This window comes from Alosa pseudoharengus, unplaced genomic scaffold (assembly GCF_046254945.1).
Source record: "Alosa pseudoharengus isolate Yale_2024_CS ecotype anadromous, Long Island Sound unplaced genomic scaffold, YU_APseudo_1.1 YU_APseudo_1.1_scf_18, whole genome shotgun sequence".
Lineage (NCBI taxonomy): Eukaryota > Metazoa > Chordata > Actinopteri > Clupeiformes > Clupeidae > Alosa > Alosa pseudoharengus.
Genome location: NW_027468650.1, coordinates 32,254,111 through 32,275,182, shown reverse-complemented (window position 1 = coordinate 32,275,182; position 21,072 = coordinate 32,254,111). Strand labels below are relative to the sequence as shown.

Below are 21,072 nucleotides of genomic sequence, written 5' to 3'. Positions count from 1 at the left end.
TGGTAAACCTCCTGATAAAAGAGCTGTATGACTTCATTCTCCTAACAAAACAATGCCATAAGGCTTGTGGTAGAAGATTTATCACTTAGCCTACTCTGAGTTAACTTACCAAGGTTTGTCAACCAGTCATTGTCATTGAACCATGTACTTGGAATACCCCCCTGAACTTCCATTTTTTGTATAGCATTTCATTGTCTAAACCCAGAAAAGGACAACATTTTTAAGCTACAACATTTTTGTGTTCTTTTATATTTCCTTATAACTTATATTATTATTTAATCTTATCTGATCTTATCTTCAGCAATCAGACTCCTATTAGGACTACAAAAAACACTACAAAACGGATCTAAACTATTTATTTATTCTTTTTTTCTTTCTTTTATCCCTTATTGGATTTTCTGTATGAACATTGTTGTGTGGCAATAAAGTATCTTATTCTATTATCTTATTGGAACACTTTTCCAGCATAAATGAATTTACACAAAACAAATGTATTTAAATGTCTCGGTGAATATGCAGAGAAACTTCAGGATTATTTCAAATCCAACCAAGCAGAGTAAATTATATTGGAAGTAGGCTGTATGCTATGTTATGCACAAATCCGGAACTCTTAAAACCAAGGTCATGCTTCCACCCGTACAAAATATCAAGTCCCTCTACATTTTATGAGAAATTGCAAAATGCCACTCCCAGAAATGGGCTATATCCTGACCTTCTTCATGACAAATTTGTATGGATGTGCATTCGGGCTTATTTTGAACTAGACAAGAATAAATAGGACATCCATTTGGCATGGTGCTAAATAAGATGAAGACCACATTGAAGTCAGAAACCGACAGAACAGAACAGGGGGCGTTCCACCTAAACGCCTCCCGCCTGGCTGTCTCGACAACATTAGCTTATGTGTTCTGAGGGCAGTCACTCTTTGCTGTTCAGTAAGATCGGGGAGTCATGGCGACTACAAGCTTCCTGCGATCCGTTAACCGGGTCTTCTTCCCAATGGGCAGGACCGCCCGCTCGGCAAGACTTAAACGATCTCTAACTGTTCGAGGACAGACAGCAACTGTAAGTATGTTAACATTGTTCAATGTCAGCAAGGAGGAAGTAATCGGAAGTAGTAATGCGCCTCAGTTTCAATGAATGTAGACTATCAATATAGGGCAAAGGGCATCTGAAAGCCGATCGGCCTTCTGACAACAAAACAAGTCGGTAACTTAATATATGCAAGTGTCTTTGTTAAAGACGTTCGGTTCTAAATAGATGGATTAGTAAAATGCATTTCACAAAAGACATCTTTACAAAGACTTGCTCATGGTATTTCTGCCCTTCACTCTCTGTGTGTGTGTAACTTAGCATATATCTGTCAGTCAATCTGTCCATCCGTCTGTGTTTGTACTGTATGTTGAAGGACACAGCATGAGAAGTACACTCAAGTTAGGTGAGCTTCACTGTCTGTCAAACAAGAAGAATGACATGAATCGAAACATGGATGTGACAAGATTAATCATTGGGACAGAGTTGCGAGCTGCATTATTAATTGCAGCCTGATAAGCTCATTGCATTAGCTCAAATTGCAAAGATCGTGCAGCCCTAGGACACAGGGTTGCCCCTGTCTGGGTAGCTGGCTCCCAGCCCTGACTTGAGGTTGCCCCAGTCGTATTTGAGGTGTCAGGGGCTATTATCGGTCAGGCTGCACAACTATGGGCTGGGAAACTGACCCTTCTAGTAAAACTCAACAAACAAGAGCTCTCTTCATTCTAAGATTCACACATTCAGTTCTCTTGTCTTGTGTATGTGAGTGTGTGTGTGTGCAATGATGAGCCAACTTTTTGAATGCTTTGTGTGTGTGTGTGTGTGTGTGTGTGTGTGTGTGTGTGTGTGTGTGTGTGTGTGTGTGTGTGTGTGTGTGTGTTTAGGCTGAAGGGGGGCTCTGGTTGCTCTCTGTACCTGCTGTTTGTTATCTGGGGGGTGAGCTGTACCAGAGATTTCGGAGGGCCGCAACAGTCCACGCACTCAGTCAAGGTGAGCTTCAACACATCAGGGGCCGTATTCACAAAGAATTTTAAGGATAAAAGTAGCTCCTAACTGGCGAATTTAGGAGCAACTCCTAAAAATAATGGGCGTGTCACTCCTAACTTTAGGACTCCTAATTTTTTTTCACTAAAAGTAATTCACAAAGCATTTTAGACCTAAAAGTAGCACCTAAGTCTGGGACAGCTTAAAAGAAGTTGAGAGGACTCCTAACTCACTAAGACCTATTCACAAACCCTTTTTTGTGGCATTTCATGTTGCGATGTTTTGAATTGCATATGCAGCTACAGGAGCTTCCAATCGCGAGGGAACAATTTTGTATTGTAGGCATAAAGGGGATGCAATAACACCACCAACAACAACCAAAACTACTCATTGTCAACATTTAAATTAAATGTAACGTTTCATTGTGAATCAAATTAAAATGTTCTCCTCTTTGCAAATGTAGGCATAGGCTATGGTGACAGGTTAATTTAATAATGTTGCAAAGATACTGCACCAATCCGCATGTTTCATTAGGCTACTAGGCTATTTGTTTTGCCTTACTCTTTATTCATTTAGGCTAGGCCTTTTTATTCAGTTCAGTTTATTCATCATCTAACGACCTTCGCACTACTTGTGTAGCGCACGCATTCTCAAACCTGTCACCTGTCACTCATCATCGTAAGGGAGGTGTTTGGAATCATTCCCGCGTTACAATCATCAGCCAATCAAGGTGGTCACTTCAGTCAAGCTCGTGCATGAGTAATGACGTCATCCATAGCAACGAAGACTCACTCTTTTAGTTTAGGAGTTGTCATTTTTCCTTACTAGGAGTAGGTCTGAAAGGCTTTGTGAATGACTTTTAAGAGAAAACTCCTAGCTAAAGTCTTTTAGTGCGATTTAGGACACACACACACACATTGGCCGAGAAGCCCCTGGCTGCAGCTTGCAGATCAGGCCTGGGCTCAATGTGGGGCTGGGCGCACCTCTTCTCACGCTGACCATGTCCGTAGGGCTAGGGCCTATCTGGCTTCCTACTGTCCAAGTTATAAATTAGGAGGAACTCCGAGTCCGGGTAAATAGACGGACACAGAGAGGACGGGGAATGACGAGCTGATTTTGGGCTGAGCTGAACGTTGCGCTCCGCCCCACATTGAGCCCAGCCCCGATCTGCAAGCTGCAGCCAGGGGTACTTGCATTGGCCTGCCTGAGCTTAGCTTTGTTGTTCTCTGGAACTTAATTTTAAGCTTTTTTAAAGTGTAACTCTGTAGTAAAAACAACCTAGGGTCTATTTACCGAAATTAACAACTTCAAACTTTTGATTGAGAGCGAAATTACCTTAAAATGAGGATATTCCTCTAGTCCAGTTGTGTAAAGCATATGTAGTGTTGGATTAGTAATGGATTACTGGTGGGCAGGGTTGGGTAGTAACGGATTACATGTAATCTGGATTACGTAATCAGATTACAAAAATCAAGTAACTATAATCAGCCCAGATTACAATAAAAAAAATTGTGTAATCAGATTACAGTTACATTGTTGCGGATTACCTGATTACATTTTATCATGCAAACAATGCAACTTTTTTATGATAGCCTAGCCATCTTTTAATTTGACAAGCGGTTCATTCGGATGTTCCTTTTAGACTTTTTTTAAGATATAGTTAAGAACAAAATTATTCATACCCCTGGCAAATATTGATTTTTCTCTTGACCAATATGTTTGTTCTTACTTAAAATGACACTTGCACATGCCAAAAGGTTGCAAGACAATGTGGTAAAAACATGGAATCAAAAAAGTGTTTTTATCTTTTTTTAAATTTTTATGAAAAACATTGTGTGGTTTAATGTTCAAATGCTGCCTTTTGGGGCAGCCATGGCCTACTGGTTAGGGCTTCGGCCTTTGGGCTTGCCGGTTCGACTTCACTAATTCACGGACTGGGATAAATGCAGAGACCAAATGTCCCTCACGGGATCAAAAGATATACTTACTTACTAACTTACATAGGCTACTATTGGGGCAGGTCTTTCGGCACACTGCCTGATCTTTTCCTCCTAATCTTAATGTAGCCTCTTGTTTTAGTGTTACCGTTTACTTTGAGAAAGTCACCAGGCCCCCCTTGTTGAAAAAACATCCCAAAATAATAATTTTCTCACCCCCACAATTGAAACGGACATGGTGTCATTTGGATTTAATGCTTCCCTTTTTTATGCCAATCTCAGGCCATGTCCCTGGGTCAAAAAAATCCAGCGAAAGCTAAATTATTTATCCAGGTGTGTCCTTATAAAGGTTAAGCTGAGTTGTGCATGTTTGGAGAAGAGTGGAGAAGAAAAATAGAATGAGAATTCTTTCACCAATTCTGTGGTGGTTTTCTTTTACTTAACTCATTGAATGCCAAGCTGTTTTCGGAATCTTTGTCCTAGAGTGCCAGCAATCTAGACCATTGTTGATGATTTTTGTACAGCCACAGCATATTCTGTGTTATAGCTATGAACACATACAATGCCTTGTTTGAAAGGTGAGACTTTAAGCTCTCAGTGGGTGCAAACCGTGTATTTCTACACGCCTCTGTTCCTGAGAAATCCCAAGCTAAACAGTGGCTAGTTTTCATCAAAATCGCTGTTTTTTTTCTAGAAATGGAGATATAATGTCTTTCATGAAATATGAAGTGTTGCCTGTAAAATTTCTGGGAAGTGACCTGGCGAGACTGCCACCTAGTGATAGACCCACGAAAATGGCCTGGTTTTGAGCTGACGTGCATGCGTCACAGATTCGACCCAAAGCGGCAACCGAGTTATGATAAAATGTCCAGATAATCTAAAAGTAATCCTAAAGTAATCAGATTACGTTACATGTTTTTGGTAATCCAACTGATTACGTTACTGATTACAAAAATTGCCATGTAATTTGTAGTCAGTAATGGATTACATTTCAAAGTAATCTGACCCAACCCTGCTGGTGGGTTTTGTTGCAGTGGAAGAGGTTCTGGAACAGGCTGACTATCTCTACAGCTCTGGGGAAACAGAGAAACTCCACCAGCTCCTACTGCAGTACAAAAGCAGGTACAAAGTTATAATTATACAGGTATGTGAGTGTGCAAAGAAAGGATGCAATGATTTGCTCAGATGGAGCACACAGTTAAATGTGAGTAAGAGTGTGTGTGTTGTGATGGAGAAGGCAAAATGCCTCAAGAGTTCATTCATGCTGGGAGTGAGCGTGTGGTTGTATATCAGTCATCAATGCCCTTTACTCTGCTTTCACCTACGCTTATCTCATGAGTAGTGCTGTGGCCTTGGTTTTAGCATTGCCTATAAGTCAGCTGCGCAAGACCAAACTGGACTAACACATCATAGAAGACTGGAAAGGCATGCCCTACCAGACATACACTTTGCCATTATGCATGCAATGTGTAACATCTACCGCCTTAAAGAGGTCTTACTTGAGAGAGAGCTAGAGAGAGTGGGGTGCATATGTGTAAAAGTTAAGCCCCCTGCTTAAACAAATGAATGCCCCTTAACCCTTAGAACCCGATTGACGCAAAGTGCGTCAAAAAACACACCCTTTCTTCTCTGTTACATTGCTCCGGAACGGTTCATCGCAGCGAGATGAAACCTTTATTGCACGACAGAGCAGAAGTGGGGCTTTCCAACGAGACTACACACTTGTCTGTACGATCAAGTATGAAAATTAAAAAAAATCATGAAATTAAATCAAATTGCATCATATTTACAGTCTATACTTCTCTGCGTTCACCTGCACACACATTACTCTAGTTTGAATTACTCGCGAACCCGTGATCGCATCGATATGGCAAGCATATCAGATGAAAGAGGGGGCACAGGGCTATCCATTGGTACCATGTTTATTGATCCTTCTGGCTTATAAAACCAGACGAAGTGACTGCAAAATAATAACGTCATGTACACAAACCAACGCTGCACACTCATTACTCTCGTTTGAATTACTCGCGGACCCGTGATCGCATAGATATGCCACGCATGTCAGATGAAAGAGGAGACTCAGAGCTATCATTTGATACCAAGTACATCCTTCTGGGTTATAAAACAGATGAAGTGACAGCAAAATAATAACTTCATATAGCTGGACTTACCCCACGTTTTTGTCTGTTCATGTGGCAAAGCATGTTTATAATCCAATGCTATCATGTGTTTCTCTATGGCAAAGCATGTTCATATTCCGGTTTTGAGATCCTAGCAAATTCCTGCATGGCATCCAATTCAAGGCTCACATTGCATCCCAATTTGTTCAACAAATAAACACCTTTTTTGCCTTTACTTTGTTCATGGCAATGCAGTAAAGAGTTGAGAATTATTATGACTGCATACACACAGGCATGCAGGCTAACACGCAACCTCGGGTCAAGTCAAGTCAGATCAGTTCGTGTCACAGATATGGAGCGCAGAAAGGTCATTTTTCATCACTAAATAAAAAATGGCATTTATTTCCGTAAATCACACAGCAAATATTTCTGTAAATTGCTCAGCCCCAGAGTATCCCTCCAACATGGCAATTATATTGCCCGATTCAGGACAGTCTGCCCTACACACACATGAAATGCATGTAGAGCTGTGAGCTTGCTGTGGTGAGATACATGTCGAAATATAAGAATTTTTATAATACACTTTTTATATTTTAATTCTTTAAAAATCAAAATAAAATCAATGCTAGTATTAATACATGAAATGATCTGAATAGCCTAGACTTTCCTGAAAAAAAACAATATATAATATATGTGTGTGGCACTTACAATGACTTATGAATAAAGGTAGTGAAAGTGCCCTAAAAACAGCTTAGGGTTCTAAGGGTTAACTAGGGTTAAGACTAAAATCATTGCTCAGCCAAACCCAGAAATGCATTCAGAGACTTGCTACTGAAATAATACTTACGTGCCCCTCTCCCGTTCAGTGATGACGCAGAGTTCCTTTGGCGCCTTGCAAGGGCGTGTCGTGACCTCTCTCTCATGTCGCACGTGGAGGTAGACCAGAAGAAGAAGCTGACCTATGAGGCGTTAGAATACGCCACGCGGGCCCTAGAGAGGAACGACGCCTGCTTTGCTGCTCATAAGGTAACCTGCTCCGATGAGCTACTTATCTATGATGAGCCGACTACCAGCATGTTACGCCAATCACTCTTGTTTTTGCTACACGTCCAATTACAACAGGGAGTGGTATAATATACACACTTGATAAAGTCTTATCCCTTAAAGTTATCCCTTTTAACAACAGGGACAATGTTAGAAATAAGTCTCGGACTATTATTTAATCCCGGACATGGCTTTTATTTGTTGTAATATCTGTAATATAAGTATGCTGCTTTTTGTCTAACCGAATGAAATTAAAGGGACACCAGGCAACGTTTTCATGTTAATTAATCATCTTCGTAAGTCGGTATATGGTTAAATGACTCATTACGGGGCGAATGAAGGCTCTCTCGCCCGCCCCTACAGCCTGTAGGAAGAATATCCCACTTGCAAGTTCGGTGTATCCTACCCGCCGACCGAAGAAGGATCAGTTTACAGCACAGAGGCAGGCTAACGAAACGCTAGAGATTGTTGCAAACATGTGTATAATGGCAGAGCCGGCGAAGAAGCAGCGAAAACCCTTGACGGAAGACGCAAAGAAAAGGAAAAGAGCTTCAGACCGAGCAAGGGGGAGTTTCGTAGAGAAAAAGCATCAAGCTTGCCTGGTGTCCCTTTAAATGAAATATTCAGTCATTAGTCCCACTCACTGTCCACCTACACTTCTCATCCTCTCTGATCTCCATGGTACGTTCACCGCTGGCAGACTAACTGTGTCAGTGAGTGAGTGTGTGTGTGTGAGTGAGTCATGGAGAGTCAAAAAAAAACATCACACTGACCAGGTCTAATTAAGAAGAGAACACAAGTGTCTACGTTTCACATTTTCAGATGTTTACATGCACATTAAAATACAAAGCCAGAGTTTTCAAATGAATATGGGGACGACATAGCCTGACGAGCCAGACCCACATTAAAATGTAGGGTCTGGGGATTTACAGTTCGCAGTGCTCAGTCTGAGGGGCGGGATAATCGGTTGTCTTTCAAATTCCGTCTGCACGAAATTTATTTCTGGTGTTTGGTATTCAAATAAAAACTGAATAGTGTGGATATACTGTAGCCTTCCGCTGTTAGTAGTTGTCACTGCCTCCTGCAATCTTCCCGGACCGCCATGAACTGAATGCTTCTCTCACTACTGCATTAGTCTGTTGTTTAAAGTGGTTTCAAAGAACAAACGCCTGCTTGCTATGTCTGAACAACTGAATGTTTTCTGTGGGCCAGTGGTATGCAGTGTGCCTGAGTGACGTTGGCGATTACGAAGGAGTCAAAGTGAAAATTGGGAACTCCTACATCATTAGAGAACATCTGGAGGTAGGCATATTAATGTAGTACACAATTTCAGATGATCAGATTAAGGGGGAAAACAGGTCTCAGAAGTGCTTAAAAACTGAACTTATTTTTGTCTCCTGCAGAGGGCAGTAAAGCTCAACCCCAAAGATGCCACCTCTTTACACATACTTGGCTATTGGTAAGTAGCTTGTGCTCTTTTCACTAGTTTTAAATGGGATGTGCCATATTCAGGGCAAAATAGTGGTAGCATGATTTGTTTTCACCCGACAGGTGCTTTGCGTTTGCGGAGCTTCCGTGGTACCAACGCAAAGTAGCGGCTATGATATTTGCCTCTCCGCCCACTGCCACATTTGAGGAGGTAAATTAAGTTAAATAACCCAACCCTTATGCACGTAAGCAACATTGCTATTCAAACAGACTAGTGTAATCATGGATAGCTTTAGGCCAAGTCAAGGAACAAAGGAAATTGAATGCCATTGTGAAGATCTTGGTGTTTTCTGATTGAAGGGCATTGTTAAGATCTTGGTGTTTTCTGAGCTGATGTTCCTCTCTGTTCTTGATAATTTCAGGCCCTCGCCTTTTTCCAGCAAGCAGAGGAAGGTACTGCTCAGCACTGTGACATCATTGTTTACTTAACTGTCATCACTTAGGCTAGATCAGTGGTTCTCAAAGTGTGAGGCACAGAGACATGACAAGTAGGGCGCGAGGAACAGGAGGAAATAATAATAATAAAAAATTGTGCCTATTTTTAATTATGCCTTTCTTTTTTGACAAGGAAGATCATAGATTCAAAACAAAACAGCCACACACAAACATGTCATAAACAGACCAACATATGAATTAAAATAACATCCGATCCAGCGGACCGAGATGGGAAATGTATCTTGTAACCAAAATGCAAAAAAAGATATTTGAACGTTACCATTTTGCCGGGTTGATGGGGTCAGGTGGGGCTTGAAAATTCCCCACCTCCAAAGTGGGGAATGAGAAAAAAAGTTTGAGAACCACTGGGCTAGATCACTCTGCCCTTTTTTTGGCAATCACATACCACACCCATCATATGGGTATATACTTATATCGTCACTCTTATGAATCCGCCAAGCAAATCTGACTGTTTTGTCTGATAGCTAACACACTACTTCTTGTTTCCCTCTTGGTGCAGTGGATCCTAACTTCTACAGTAAGAACCTGCTGATGATGGGGAAGACCTACATGATGATGAAGGATAATGGGAACGCATTGGCATGGCTGACCAGAGCGCGAGATTATGCCCCTCACACAGAAGAAGATAAACAGGTGCCATCTCCCTTCTGTACCAGTAATGCTCCATTCACACCACAATGACTATAACGATAACGGAAAGTGACACAGAAGATGTTGTCCTTCTTGTCGATATTGTTATATTTAGTGTGGACGTTGTCATTCCTATTAGTTAGACAAATACTTTTTTTTTTATAAAGTTATGTTATAGTTACTGCTATAGTTTGAATAGCCCTTAGCTCTTCAGCTTCACAGTGAGGCTCATAAGTTTTTGAACCCATGCTAAAGTTGTCTAAAAGAGGAATATAAAATCATCTTTTGGAAATTGATCTTAATGCCTTAAGTAAAAAAATGAGAAATAAGGTATTGTAAGTAAATAAATGTTCTTTCTAAAAATACAGGGATCAAGTATTCACACCCCTATGTTAAATTCCCATAGTGGCAGACAGATTTTTAGGCCAGTTATTTAATGGATCCAGGATACTATGCATCCTGATAAAGTTCCCTTGGCCTTTGGAATTAAAATAGCCCCACACATCATCAAAAACCCTTCACCATACCTAGAGATTGGCAAGGTGTTATTTCAGTTAGCCTATTATGCTATGATGCTATGGGAATTTACTGTAACATAGGGGTGTGAATACTCATGACCCCTGTATTTTAAGGAAGAACATTTATTTATTTACGATACATTATTCATTCACAAAGAAAATTGGTCCAATATCATCATGACTTTCATCACATCTGCTTCAGTGCTATCGTCATTTGTGCTGGGACCACCATTGTTGTCAATGATTATAGCACAGAACCTTTGTTTCCTGGGGTCTAATGAAAGGGCACCTTTTCACCAATATACAAAAGTCAAATGTAAAGCTCCTGCAGAATACAATGCATGCTCCTTTTCAGCATTAACTTATTACAAATTGTGATATCTGGATAAAAATGACAAGTGTGTATTTTCCTCTCAGGTGCATAAAGAGGCTGTGGATCTTCTCAAGAAGCTCAACGCATGATGTATCCCTTCTGAAGAGGAGCGACTCTGCTCCAGATGTAGGGGCAGCTTGGATTATTTCAGTCTGTTTCTGTTGTTACAGTAATTCCCTGTAAATCTGCCTTAATCTTGTCTGTTCCAAAGTGCTGAATGGTTTACAAACTTCCCTTAACTTTTGAAATAAAATAAAATAAAATAAGTAATTTTGTAACACCTCTGGTTGCACAAGTCTCCATGATATCAAAAAAAGTCATGAGCTCAGTATGGAAATTCAGTTTCCTTGCTCCCCCTTCCCCTGGGCTTCCTGTAAATGCCCCAACAGCACATCCTGCATTACATGTATGCATTCATTCAGCAGATGCTTTTTATCCAAAGTGACTTACACATGCCAATTGTAGTACAAGGGCCATCGTCCCCAGAGCAACTCGGGTCTAAGTGCCTTGCTCAAGGGCACAACTATGGAAGCCGGGAATTGAACCCACAACTTTTCTGGCTACCACTACCACCGCCCCAACACCATGCTCCACACAAGCAAAGGCAGAGAACTGCTGGTCGGACACATTTATTAAGTACATGTCTTCCACAGGCAGATCCAACCAAGAAAAAAAACACACACACAGATCGACAGCCAACAGGGTTTTGGTGAATCCTGAGCACAGCGCACACCCCCCACAGATTTGTTTTTTTTTGTGTGCGTCTCCATTCATTCAACCGATCAATCAATTAATCAGTCAGTCAGTCAGTCAATTAATTAATCCATTACAATGGGTAAAGCAGATTAAAAATGAATACTTTATACACATCTCCAGCAAGGGTCAGTCTGTACAGTGTCTATCTACAGCTGATATGTTACACTGGGTTTCTGAGCACGCAAGAGTGTGTGTGTGTTTGTGTCAAGGGGGTCAATGGCCTGACCAGGCAGCTTCACTTGATGGGCGAGATCTGCTCTGCTCCTCATACAATCATTTGTTATTGTTTTTGTTTTCAGGGAGAAGCGAGAATCTCGTTATTTGTTGCTTTTGTGAGCCACGAGTGTGTGTGTGTGTGTGTGTGTGTGATAGTCTGGGGCAAGGTGGCTAGCAGGAGCACTCATCAGAGGAGGCATGATCAGAGGCAGAGCGTCCGGTGGGGCATGGGGGTGTTGGGCTGTCCTTGTGGAGCCACCGCCGGGGAGAGAGTTCACATTTCAGACCAGACAGCAGAAAAATCAAAACAAGGGGAAAAAAACCTAGAACAGAGTCCTTCTGCGTTGAGGAGGAAATGGACACGGTGAAGCGGTGCGTTCGCGTGGAAACAGGCACATTACTGCTCTGGTGTGGGTTTGCAGGCAAGAGAGAGAGAATGTGTGTGTGTGTGTGTGTGTGTGTGTGTTGCTACACGATAGCATCGAATGAGACCGGCAAGACAATGTCCAGAGGTCCGTAGATCATGACCTCAAAGCCATAGCACACAGCGAACGTCCCGTCCAGTATCCAATGGTGTTGTGACAAATTGGTTACTGGTCTTCTTTGGCGTGTGTGTGTGTGTGTAAATGTATCTATTCTTTCATTAGAGATGCTGTCTGTGTGTATAGTTGCATTAGAGACAGTGCTTATAGTTAGTATCCTGACCACAATGGACAGGATGTCGTCCTCACAAATTAACACACACAGCCAAAGCAGGGACAAGGAGATGACAACACACACACACACACAGACACACAGACACACACACACACACACACACACACACACACACACACACACACAAAAACATGGCCACAGCACAAACACACACCCAGACACAGAGAACACACACTTCACCCCCACATACACATACAAACTTAGTAAGGCCACCGCAGAGCTGTACACTCACCTTTGTACAGCTTCCTTTTCACACACATGAATACACACACACACACATACATACACACACACACCCCTCAGCGCGGTGTTGAATACTGTTTGGAGGGGGTGGCAGCAGCAACAAGATCAGCTGTCAGTCATACGGTCTCAGTAGCTCTATAAAACTAGAGCTAAGCAATGAGTTTCACTACTTTCTCTCTCATATACACACACACACACACATTCACATGCAGACTGTCTCGCTCACACACCTGTTCGGCCAGGCAGAGTCTTTTCAGGAGAAGTGCGGGAGCGTTTGCTTGCATAATCACAGCCAGACACACGGGAGGAGAAGAAGAGCTAAAAATCACTAACATGAGGTTGCCCATTAAGATTTTGGTTTGAAATGTGAGAATAGCTTATGTACATTGGTAAATATCTGTGCAATTCTCTTCCTTTTGGTGAGTGGGGTGGGGAAGAAGGGCCGCTGGGGGGGGGCACGGGTGGGGGGGTTACTCCTGGCCGAATCCCTCCGTCTCCTCGATGGCGAAGAGCAGCTTCTCCTTTAACTGCTCAAAGCTCTTGTAGGGAGGCAGGTCCAGCCTGTTGAAACTGATGGGAAGAAAGAAAAAAAAACAAGTCACATCACAGACAAGTCTAATGTTTACAGCAAGCAAACAAACAAACAAACAAACTTACATGTGTCAGCTTTCAACTTCACCCCAGCAGAGCCTGACATTTCTCAAGGCTTAGCTACATTCATTTTGTCATTTTTCTGTCATTGTGTCAATATCATAAACTACAAGGTTATGAAAGAGGGCCAAAAAATAGGACAATAAGGTCAAAGGTCAAGTTCTAGGGGCGCCATACTGACCAGGTGTGACTGCGAGGAAGCCAGGTGTCCTTCCCAACCTTCTCTATGCAGAACTTCTGCGGACCATTGCTGCCTGCAAGGGTAGAGGAAAGAAGGAGAAACAGATCAGAGATACAGTACACATGGTAATTTGACCTCTGAAGGTCCCCCAATAACAAGCCCCAAAGCTGCCATCTTTGCCCATATAAGGGGATCTGGGTACCATCTTTGCCCATATAAGGAGATCCGGATACCATCTTTGACCATATGAGGAGATCCGGACCTCCTTATATGGGCAAACATGGCAGCTTCGGGGCATTTTTGTAGGCGAACATCAGAGGTGAAACATCACCATGACGGGAGGAGGCAAAGGTAAGACAGAGGAAGAGGGAGAGGAGAGGAGGGGAGGGGAGGGGGAGGATGCTGGGTTACCCATGAGCTCAGCGAAACCCCCTAGTGGCAGCCTGCACGTCCCCGTCACAAACTGCATCAGTCGGAGACGCACCTCATTGTCCACCTCCTTCACAAACTGTGGACACGCAAAAGAGCAAGTTAGACACAGGAATGACCACTGCATGGGCACACGCGCGCGCACACACACATTTTCATTTGAGTATCTGCATACCTGCCAAAACCACATGATCTGTTTGCTGTTCCGTGTGTAGTGGCGATATACGGTGTTCCTCTGCCAGTCCTGCAGGTCAACCTCTTGCATCCCACAGAGCATCACCTAACACACACACACACACGCGCGCTTTAGTCTAGTAGGTGTTTGAATGTACTTGTGTGTACATATATTGTGTTTTTGTATTTGTGTGTGAGCCAGTCACCTCCAGCTCCTTCTCATCAAAGTACTGCAGCCACTGTAAGGGCACCACTTCATTGAAACCGTCCAGGAAGGCTTTAGTCTGGCCCTCCACCCCTCGAGAGAAACGCCACTCCGCCATCAACCTAGAAATCACATACACACACACACAAACACACACTAAAGCAACTGTACAACACAGATATTTCACATGGAGTTGCCAAGCAATGAGCTGCTATGCTAACACTTCTGAGAGCTGAGAGCCCAATGTACTGTCTGTACCTACCCAATGTACTGTCTGTAGCTACCCAATCTACCGTCTGTACCTACCCAATCTACTGTCTGTACCTACCCAATGTCTGTACCCTACCCAATGCACCGTCTGTACCTACCCAATGCACTGTCTGTACCTACTACCCAATCTACTGTCTGTACCTACCCAATCTACTGTCTGTAGCTACCCAATGTCTGTACCTGTCTGTACTGTCTGTACTGTCAATGCACTGTCTGTACCTGTCTGTACTGTCTGTACCTATCCAATGTCTGTACCTACCCAATGTACTGTCTGTACCTACCCAATCTACTGTCTGTACCTACCCAATATCTGTACTCTACCCAATGTACCGTCTGTACCTACTACCCAATCTACTGTCTGTACCTACCCAATCTACTGTCTGTACCTACCTACTGTCTGTACCTATACAATGTACTGTCAGTACCTACTACCCAATCTACTGTCTGTACCTACCCAATGTACCGTCTGTACCTACCCAATGTACTGTCAGTACCTGCTACCCAATATACTGTCTGTACCTACACAATGTAATGTCTGTACCTACCTACTGTCTGTACCTACCCAATGTACTGTCTGTACTTACCCAATGTACTCCTCTTTGTTCTCCTCAGTCACCAGAACATTGGCACCGTCGGGCTTCAAGTCATGAGACGTGATCTTGCCCAAGATCTCCATGTCCACTGAGAAGTACATCTCCAAGCCACACTCTTCTATATTGTTATCCCTGACACACACACACACACACACACACACACACACACACACACGACATTAATATGTGGAGTAGACACGTTCTGTTCTGTCTGGCTCTACTCAATGCACACTTACAAATACACACAGACACAAACTATAAATAGGCAAATACAGAGTGCGTGTGTGTGTGTGTGTACCTGATCCAGATGAGAGAGTTGTAGAACTCTGGGTCGATGGACTCCAGGTCTTTGAGGATGAGCTTCTTATTGAGCATGCGCTTATAGAAAGGCAAGGAGAAGCCTGTATCGATGAACTTGCCATGGAACAAGGCCTACAGATGGGCACGGACAGACAGAGTCAGAGAAGAACAGACAGAGAGGCCACATGGGGGCACGTGTGGTCAGTAGCCCATTTTGGAAAAGGCTGTGACTTTAACTAAACTACAAATATAATCTTTGACTGCAATGTCTCAGGCTCTCAATTTAATATAATTTTGTCAATAATCAGGTTGTCTGTGTAATATGTCTGTGTTGTCTGCAGGATGCACTTACAGGAGGCCAGATTAGGACTGTGTGTGTGTGTGTGTGTGTGTGTGTGTGTGTGTGTCTGTTCTAGTTGAGATTGTGCCCCCTCACCATGGCGATGAAGCGGCCAATGAAGCAGAAGTAGGCCAGGTGGTCGGGGTTGATGGTGGAGGCCGGGTTGATCTGCAGACAGTAGTTACTCTTCCCCGCATACTCAAACAGACAGTACATGGGGTTCAGCACCTCGTGAGACAACAGGAAAAACCACTCCCTGCAACAGACAGACAGACAGCGACAACAAGCAACACGGACATGTCAATTCACATACTGTACACACACACACACACACACACGCAAACGCAGATGGTCACCATACTGTTTAAAATAAAGAAATTCTCAATAAACAGTTTAACAAAACATTAACGTAATTACCACTGTCAAACACTGTACTGTTGACAACAAATCTGGTTACTTCAGTGTACATGTATGTTTTATGCATGTGTTCTATAAGTATATATAAGTATATATACTCTTTTGATCCTGTGAGGGAAATCCGTGTCCGTACATTAGTGAAACACACTCAGCACACAGTGAACACACAGTGAGGTGAAGCAGACACTAATCCCGGCGCAGTGAGCTGCCTGCAACAACAGTGGCGTTCGGGGAGCAGTGAGGGGTTAGGTGCCTTGCTCAAGGGCACTTCAGCTGTGCCTACTGGTCGGGGTTCAAACCGGCAATCCTCCGGTTACAAGTGCGAAGCGCTAATCAGTAGACCACGGCTTCTGATCTTGTCTCCGTCAATATATTCTGTATCTGTATTAGGTGTAGTGTCTTATCCAATCTAATAAATGTAATGCTTTTGCAATGCAAATGGCCATTTCTTAAACCAATAAAAAAAACATTAGCATTTGAAAATGATTTTGAGACAAACAGGAGGGAGGAAAAGGAAAAGACCGACACAGTATCTCAGTGCAGTCCTTCTCAGCAGGACTTCCTTCACTCACTCAACTGTTCTTGTACAATCTTGGTATAGCAAAGTCACTTGTGTTGGCAGCCAGGATGCTAAGGCAGGGAACACACTGACCAGCGGCAAGCAGCAGGTTTCCTATCGTTCTCTATGGTTTGGCAGCGGAACGGTGGCAGCGCTAGCGTTGAACAAGCTGAGCGTTGAACACGTTTCAAAGCGCAAAGTGAGCGTATTCAATTGTCAGTTTAGGCAAACCGTTTGTGTTACTTAGGAACGAGATCGAACTTATTATGGTCTGAGCGTTGTGTTACGCTTGCCGCTGCTGCTTCCAGTGTGATCCCTGCCTAACGTGTCATTGGTAATGTGTGCGTCAGGCAAGAGTAGGTATTGGCATACAGTGCAAGGTGTGTTTTAATGTGGGTCAAAGCGTTGACACACATGGAGCTCTCCATAGCTCTCATAAGACGGATATTAGAGATGGCACAAACCCAGGGTAGTGGATTTGGGTGAGTGTGAAAGCACTGACCTTGCAAGGCCACCATAGTCCAGTCCCTCTTCTCCTCTGAAGATCACATATAGTCTCCGCCTCAGGTCATAGGGCTTCAAAGCCATGATCTGCACAGACACACACACACATTTTGAAATCAAGTAAAAAAATAGTTGGCTTAAAGAATTGTTATCGTATCAAAGCATAATTAAACTTGAGAATTACACCCCTTGTGTGTGTGTGTGTGTGTGTGTGTGTGTGTGTGTGTTTGTATGATTTTGGACAACTCACCTGTTGAAAGGAGTCTTCAAACAGTGTCTGTCTTGAGACTGTGATCTTCACATGGCTGGGTAGCGCATTCGACTGCAGACAAAAGCACAGTGTTCTATTTACAGGTAGTCAGGCAAAAGCAGTGTTCTATTTACAGGTAGTCAGGCAAAAGCAGTGTTCTGTTTACAGGTAGTCAGGCAAAAGCAGTGTTCTGTTTACAGGTAGTCAGGCAAAAGCAGAGCCATATAAAGGTAGAGTTGTGACAACTCCATTGACGCTAATGTTTCATTTTTTCCCAACAATGGCATTAATTAATTAATAATAGCAGCAGTGCAGTTACAGCAGTATGTTTGTAGCCAACATTTCAGACTCAGATTTACATTCCTTTGCCTCATCCGAATAATAATAATAATAATAATAACAGTAATAGTAGTAAAGTAATAGTAGGCTATCAATAGCCTAATTATAATAATAAACGATTTATGTATCGACTATGACTTTTCTGCTGCTCAGTCTTTATCAGTTCCTCATCAAATAAATTAAAAGAGGCTAAAAGCCCAATAAATGTGCCACACGTAATAGCCGAATATAAGATAACCCTTGCCTATCCCATTTCAATTAGGCAGCACTACACCACCACGAACGAGCTGTCATTAAGTTTTTACAACTTTTATGACGTGACGTTTCTTGGGCATTTAGCTTCACCATCACGTCAAGTTGTAACGTATGCACAATGCTCATCTACGCTATGGATTTAAGTGGCTTAAAGGCAGCAAAAACAATTCCTCCATAACTGTGTATTTAATCGTTTGATATGTGGATAACTTTCAGTGGACTAAACAAAAGGTAAAGATTTTGTTATCACAAGGCTAGCTGGTTCGTTATATGGCGAAGCATATAGCCAACTTTGTTTGCAGCAGTGAAGCTGAGTTTGTGCCGTGGCCTACTGGTTAGCACCTCGGACCTGTAACCAGAGGGTTGCCGGTTCGAACCCCGACCAGTAGAAAGCGGCTGAAGTGCCCTTGAGCAAGGCACCTAACCCCTCACTGCTCCCCGAGCGCCGCTGTTGATGCAGGCAGCTCACTGCGCCGGGATTAGTGTGTGCTTCACCTCACTGTGTGTACACTGTGTGCTGTGTGTGTTTCACTAATTCACGGATTGGGATAAAAGCAGAGACCAAATTTCCCTCACGGGATCAAAAGAGTATATATACTTATATATATATATACTTAACATTGTTGGTAACTGTCAGGGAATTTAACCCCAACATATAGATACAAGAACCACAACACGTAGTATGGCTTTGCCCACAAACTCTGGTACCAAGAGGAGAGCCTGCTAATGTAAGGAAGAATTCCTCACACCATCAGTCTCTGACTCTGCAGCCCAAAAGCTGTGTCTTTTATTGTACAGATGCACTTCATTGTGACATACTCTTATCTCACCCACACACACACACAGACAGGGTGCAGTTCTGTCTGTCTGGGTGCACACTTAACTTGTACTCTCTGTTCTTAGAACTCAGCACAACAACATTTAACTTGAACTCTCTGTTCTTAGAACTCAGCACAACAATATTTCTGCTTACACAAATGGTTATACAATGATAATAATAATTTCCTTACAGTAACGTAAACGTTTCTTCAGTTAGGAGCAGTAGCCTACTGTTTTTTTTTTATGTCGCATATTAACACAGCAGGCACTAGCCCAGTGAAGGATCATGTAAACCCCACCCTCAGAAACCAGTTTCAAACCAAGCTTGCGCTGATATGATGCATGATCACTGATCAAATTGCTATTTTCTGACAGGATGAGCACAACCATGCAGGTTCTCTGAATCTCAAACTCTTTAGCCTAGCATCTTAATGCTGTATTCACAGCACGGTGAATGACAAACGGTGACAAAATGCTGTTGTTTATGAGTTCATAGCCTGGTTATTTATCAAGGACTATATCACGTTTTATATGTTATTATGATCACTCGCATCGCATTACCATAGGGTTACTGTGTAGGTAATGCTACGGTTAACTTAACATGCCCACCATTACACTGGAGAGATGTTAGAAAACTTTTAAACTTTTTTTTTATTCTCCCGAGACGCTAGCTACTTAAGGTAGTTCGCCCTGAAACATATAGCCCACATAAGGTAAGGGCCATATGTATAGACCATTCTATTACACATACGCAAGGCATCAACACCTCCCAGACAAACACAACACATCCCAGATTTTTTAGGCAAATCAATCTTCACAGCAGATTAGTGAAGAACTACCAGAGAAAACGTTGGGGAGAAAACTCAAACAAGTTAATGTTAGACTTAGACTAGCTGTGTTACAGTTTCTCATTGCAAAATTAAAATCTCCATGCGCTTTTGTAGGCTACACGCAGTCTCAAAAACACGGTTTACAGCTCGAGTCACGTACTAGGTCATTTTTTATAACGATAATTTAGATAGGCCTAGGCTACACTTATGGGGTGGGTGCGTTTTCTAAAGAATATCCCGTCTTGGTTTTGTACAGAAATTAATATTAAGTGACACATACGTAAAAGGGAGAAAAAAAGGTCACCTTCCGATATTTAGCAGGTTACAGTCTGGAATTTAATTTAATATTGTTCTAATGGTAGGATAACTACACAGTTTACACAATAATTACACTGTGTTATAAATATGGTATATCAATGCATGTATTGTCTGTCAATTACCCAAAATTGTGGCTCTGTCTCTCATTGAACAGTAGCTTATTTAATGCATTCTAATCCATTGTCAATCACTTCCGGGAACTTTTTGAAGTTTACATGAACAACGTGACCTTAACGAATTTTGAACACCCATTGTCGCAACTCTACCTTTATATGGCTCTGGGCAAAAGCAGTGTTCTGTTTACAGGTAGCCAGGCAAAAGGGGAGTCCTCTCCAAGGGACAGACAGCGAGAGAAGGGGCGGAGCTAGGTGTGCAAGTCTTACCTGGCATAGGTAGCGAAAGTGAGCGAGCTTCCATCTGAAACTACGCTCATAGGCAATCTGAGGACCTTTACTGCTCCTGCAAGAAAAACTGACATTAGGTTTGACTCATTCTTTCCTTCACTCTCTCTCTCTCTCTCTCTCTCACACACACACACAGAGATGTGAACACCAGAGATGGGTAAACCAAGTAGCATACAAAACAAACAAACAAACGTACACTGATGATTTGCCAGTGCGTGGATCACTGAATGTTGTGGTCCTCGTGTTGTGATCCACAAAGTAGCGGACGCCCTCACGTGTGTATCTGATCTCCCAGCCCTCCGGCAGGGGCTCCTCATTCTGCAGCCTGAGAGAGAAAGAAAGAGAAAGAGAGAGAGAGAGAGAGAGAGAGAGAGAGAAAGATAAAAGCGAGAGAGAGAGAGAGAAAATATTTAAAAAGTGATCCTATGTTAAACTGGGGTTCTGTAGGCGACCCAGATGCCTGATGAGGATTAGGCTCACCCTTGTGTGCGAGGATCCTCCCACTGGGTGGTCTTTGTGTTGTGGTTGACAAAGTACACACGGTCATTGGAGTCCACACGCCGCTCTACAAACACACAGACACAGACACACAATCATTAGTACCTGAAGACTGGGAGAGGTACTGAAGTATAAAAACATCAGGGTTCCCACACCTTGGTTAAGATCAAATTCAAGGACCTTTAAGGACTTTCCAGGCCCAATATCCTCAAATTCAAGGAC

At 42.7% G+C, this 21,072-nt stretch overlaps 2 protein-coding genes and 1 long non-coding RNA gene across 7 annotated transcripts in view; 1 reads left to right on the top strand and 2 right to left on the bottom strand.

Moving 5' to 3' along the window:
* Positions 1 to 665: 665 nt before the first annotated feature.
* On the top strand, positions 666 to 10,865 carry rmdn1 (regulator of microtubule dynamics 1). The gene is made up of 10 exons (XM_076290972.1): positions 666 to 1,065; positions 1,917 to 2,022; positions 4,988 to 5,075; positions 6,940 to 7,099; positions 8,330 to 8,419; positions 8,521 to 8,576; positions 8,669 to 8,756; positions 8,968 to 8,998; positions 9,561 to 9,694; positions 10,627 to 10,865. Exons 1-10 carry the CDS (start codon positions 952 to 954, stop codon positions 10,669 to 10,671), a joined length of 912 nt encoding a protein of 303 aa, XP_076147087.1. The 5' UTR covers positions 666 to 951; the 3' UTR covers positions 10,672 to 10,865.
* Positions 10,866 to 11,195: 330 nt separating this feature from the next.
* The window catches only part of wwp1 (WW domain containing E3 ubiquitin protein ligase 1), a 36,017-nt gene continuing 26,140 nt past the window's right edge, over positions 11,196 to 21,072 (bottom strand). For 4 of the 5 annotated variants that reach the window (XM_076290963.1, XM_076290968.1, XM_076290966.1 and 1 more), the window contains 13 exons: positions 20,833 to 20,917; positions 20,549 to 20,677; positions 20,332 to 20,407; positions 17,388 to 17,459; positions 17,136 to 17,224; positions 15,754 to 15,913; positions 15,316 to 15,449; positions 15,009 to 15,149; positions 14,156 to 14,276; positions 13,951 to 14,055; positions 13,758 to 13,854; positions 13,347 to 13,419; positions 11,196 to 13,084 (listed from right to left, as the gene is read on the bottom strand). In XM_076290963.1, coding sequence (XP_076147078.1) covers positions 12,985 to 13,084; positions 13,347 to 13,419; positions 13,758 to 13,854; positions 13,951 to 14,055; positions 14,156 to 14,276; positions 15,009 to 15,149; positions 15,316 to 15,449; positions 15,754 to 15,913; positions 17,136 to 17,224; positions 17,388 to 17,459; positions 20,332 to 20,407; positions 20,549 to 20,677; positions 20,833 to 20,917 — 1,382 coding nt within the window. In that variant the 3' untranslated portion in view covers positions 11,196 to 12,984. The remainder of the gene's footprint in view (positions 13,085 to 13,346; positions 13,420 to 13,757; positions 13,855 to 13,950; positions 14,056 to 14,155; positions 14,277 to 15,008; positions 15,150 to 15,315; positions 15,450 to 15,753; positions 15,914 to 17,135; positions 17,225 to 17,387; positions 17,460 to 20,331; positions 20,408 to 20,548; positions 20,678 to 20,832; positions 20,918 to 21,072) is intronic. The other variant, XM_076290967.1, reaches the window with a different exon arrangement.
* On the bottom strand, positions 14,339 to 14,867 carry LOC143131370 (uncharacterized). Its single transcript, XR_012988096.1, has 3 exons — positions 14,680 to 14,867; positions 14,519 to 14,565; positions 14,339 to 14,478 (listed from the first exon to the last, which is right to left on the bottom strand). It is a non-coding gene; the product is annotated as an uncharacterized LOC143131370 (long non-coding RNA).

Bases quoted from the DNA above. Each gene is read 5' to 3' on its own strand.
- rmdn1 (XM_076290972.1), top strand. From the start codon at position 952: ATGGCGACTACAAGCTTCCTGCGATCCGTTAACCGGGTCTTCTTCCCA. The intron at 1,066-1,916 runs GTAAGTATGTTA...GTGTGTGTTTAG, and splicing joins TTCGAGGACAGACAGCAACT to GCTGAAGGGGGGCTCTGGTT. The intron at 8,577-8,668 runs GTAAGTAGCTTG...TTCACCCGACAG, and splicing joins TTACACATACTTGGCTATTG to GTGCTTTGCGTTTGCGGAGC.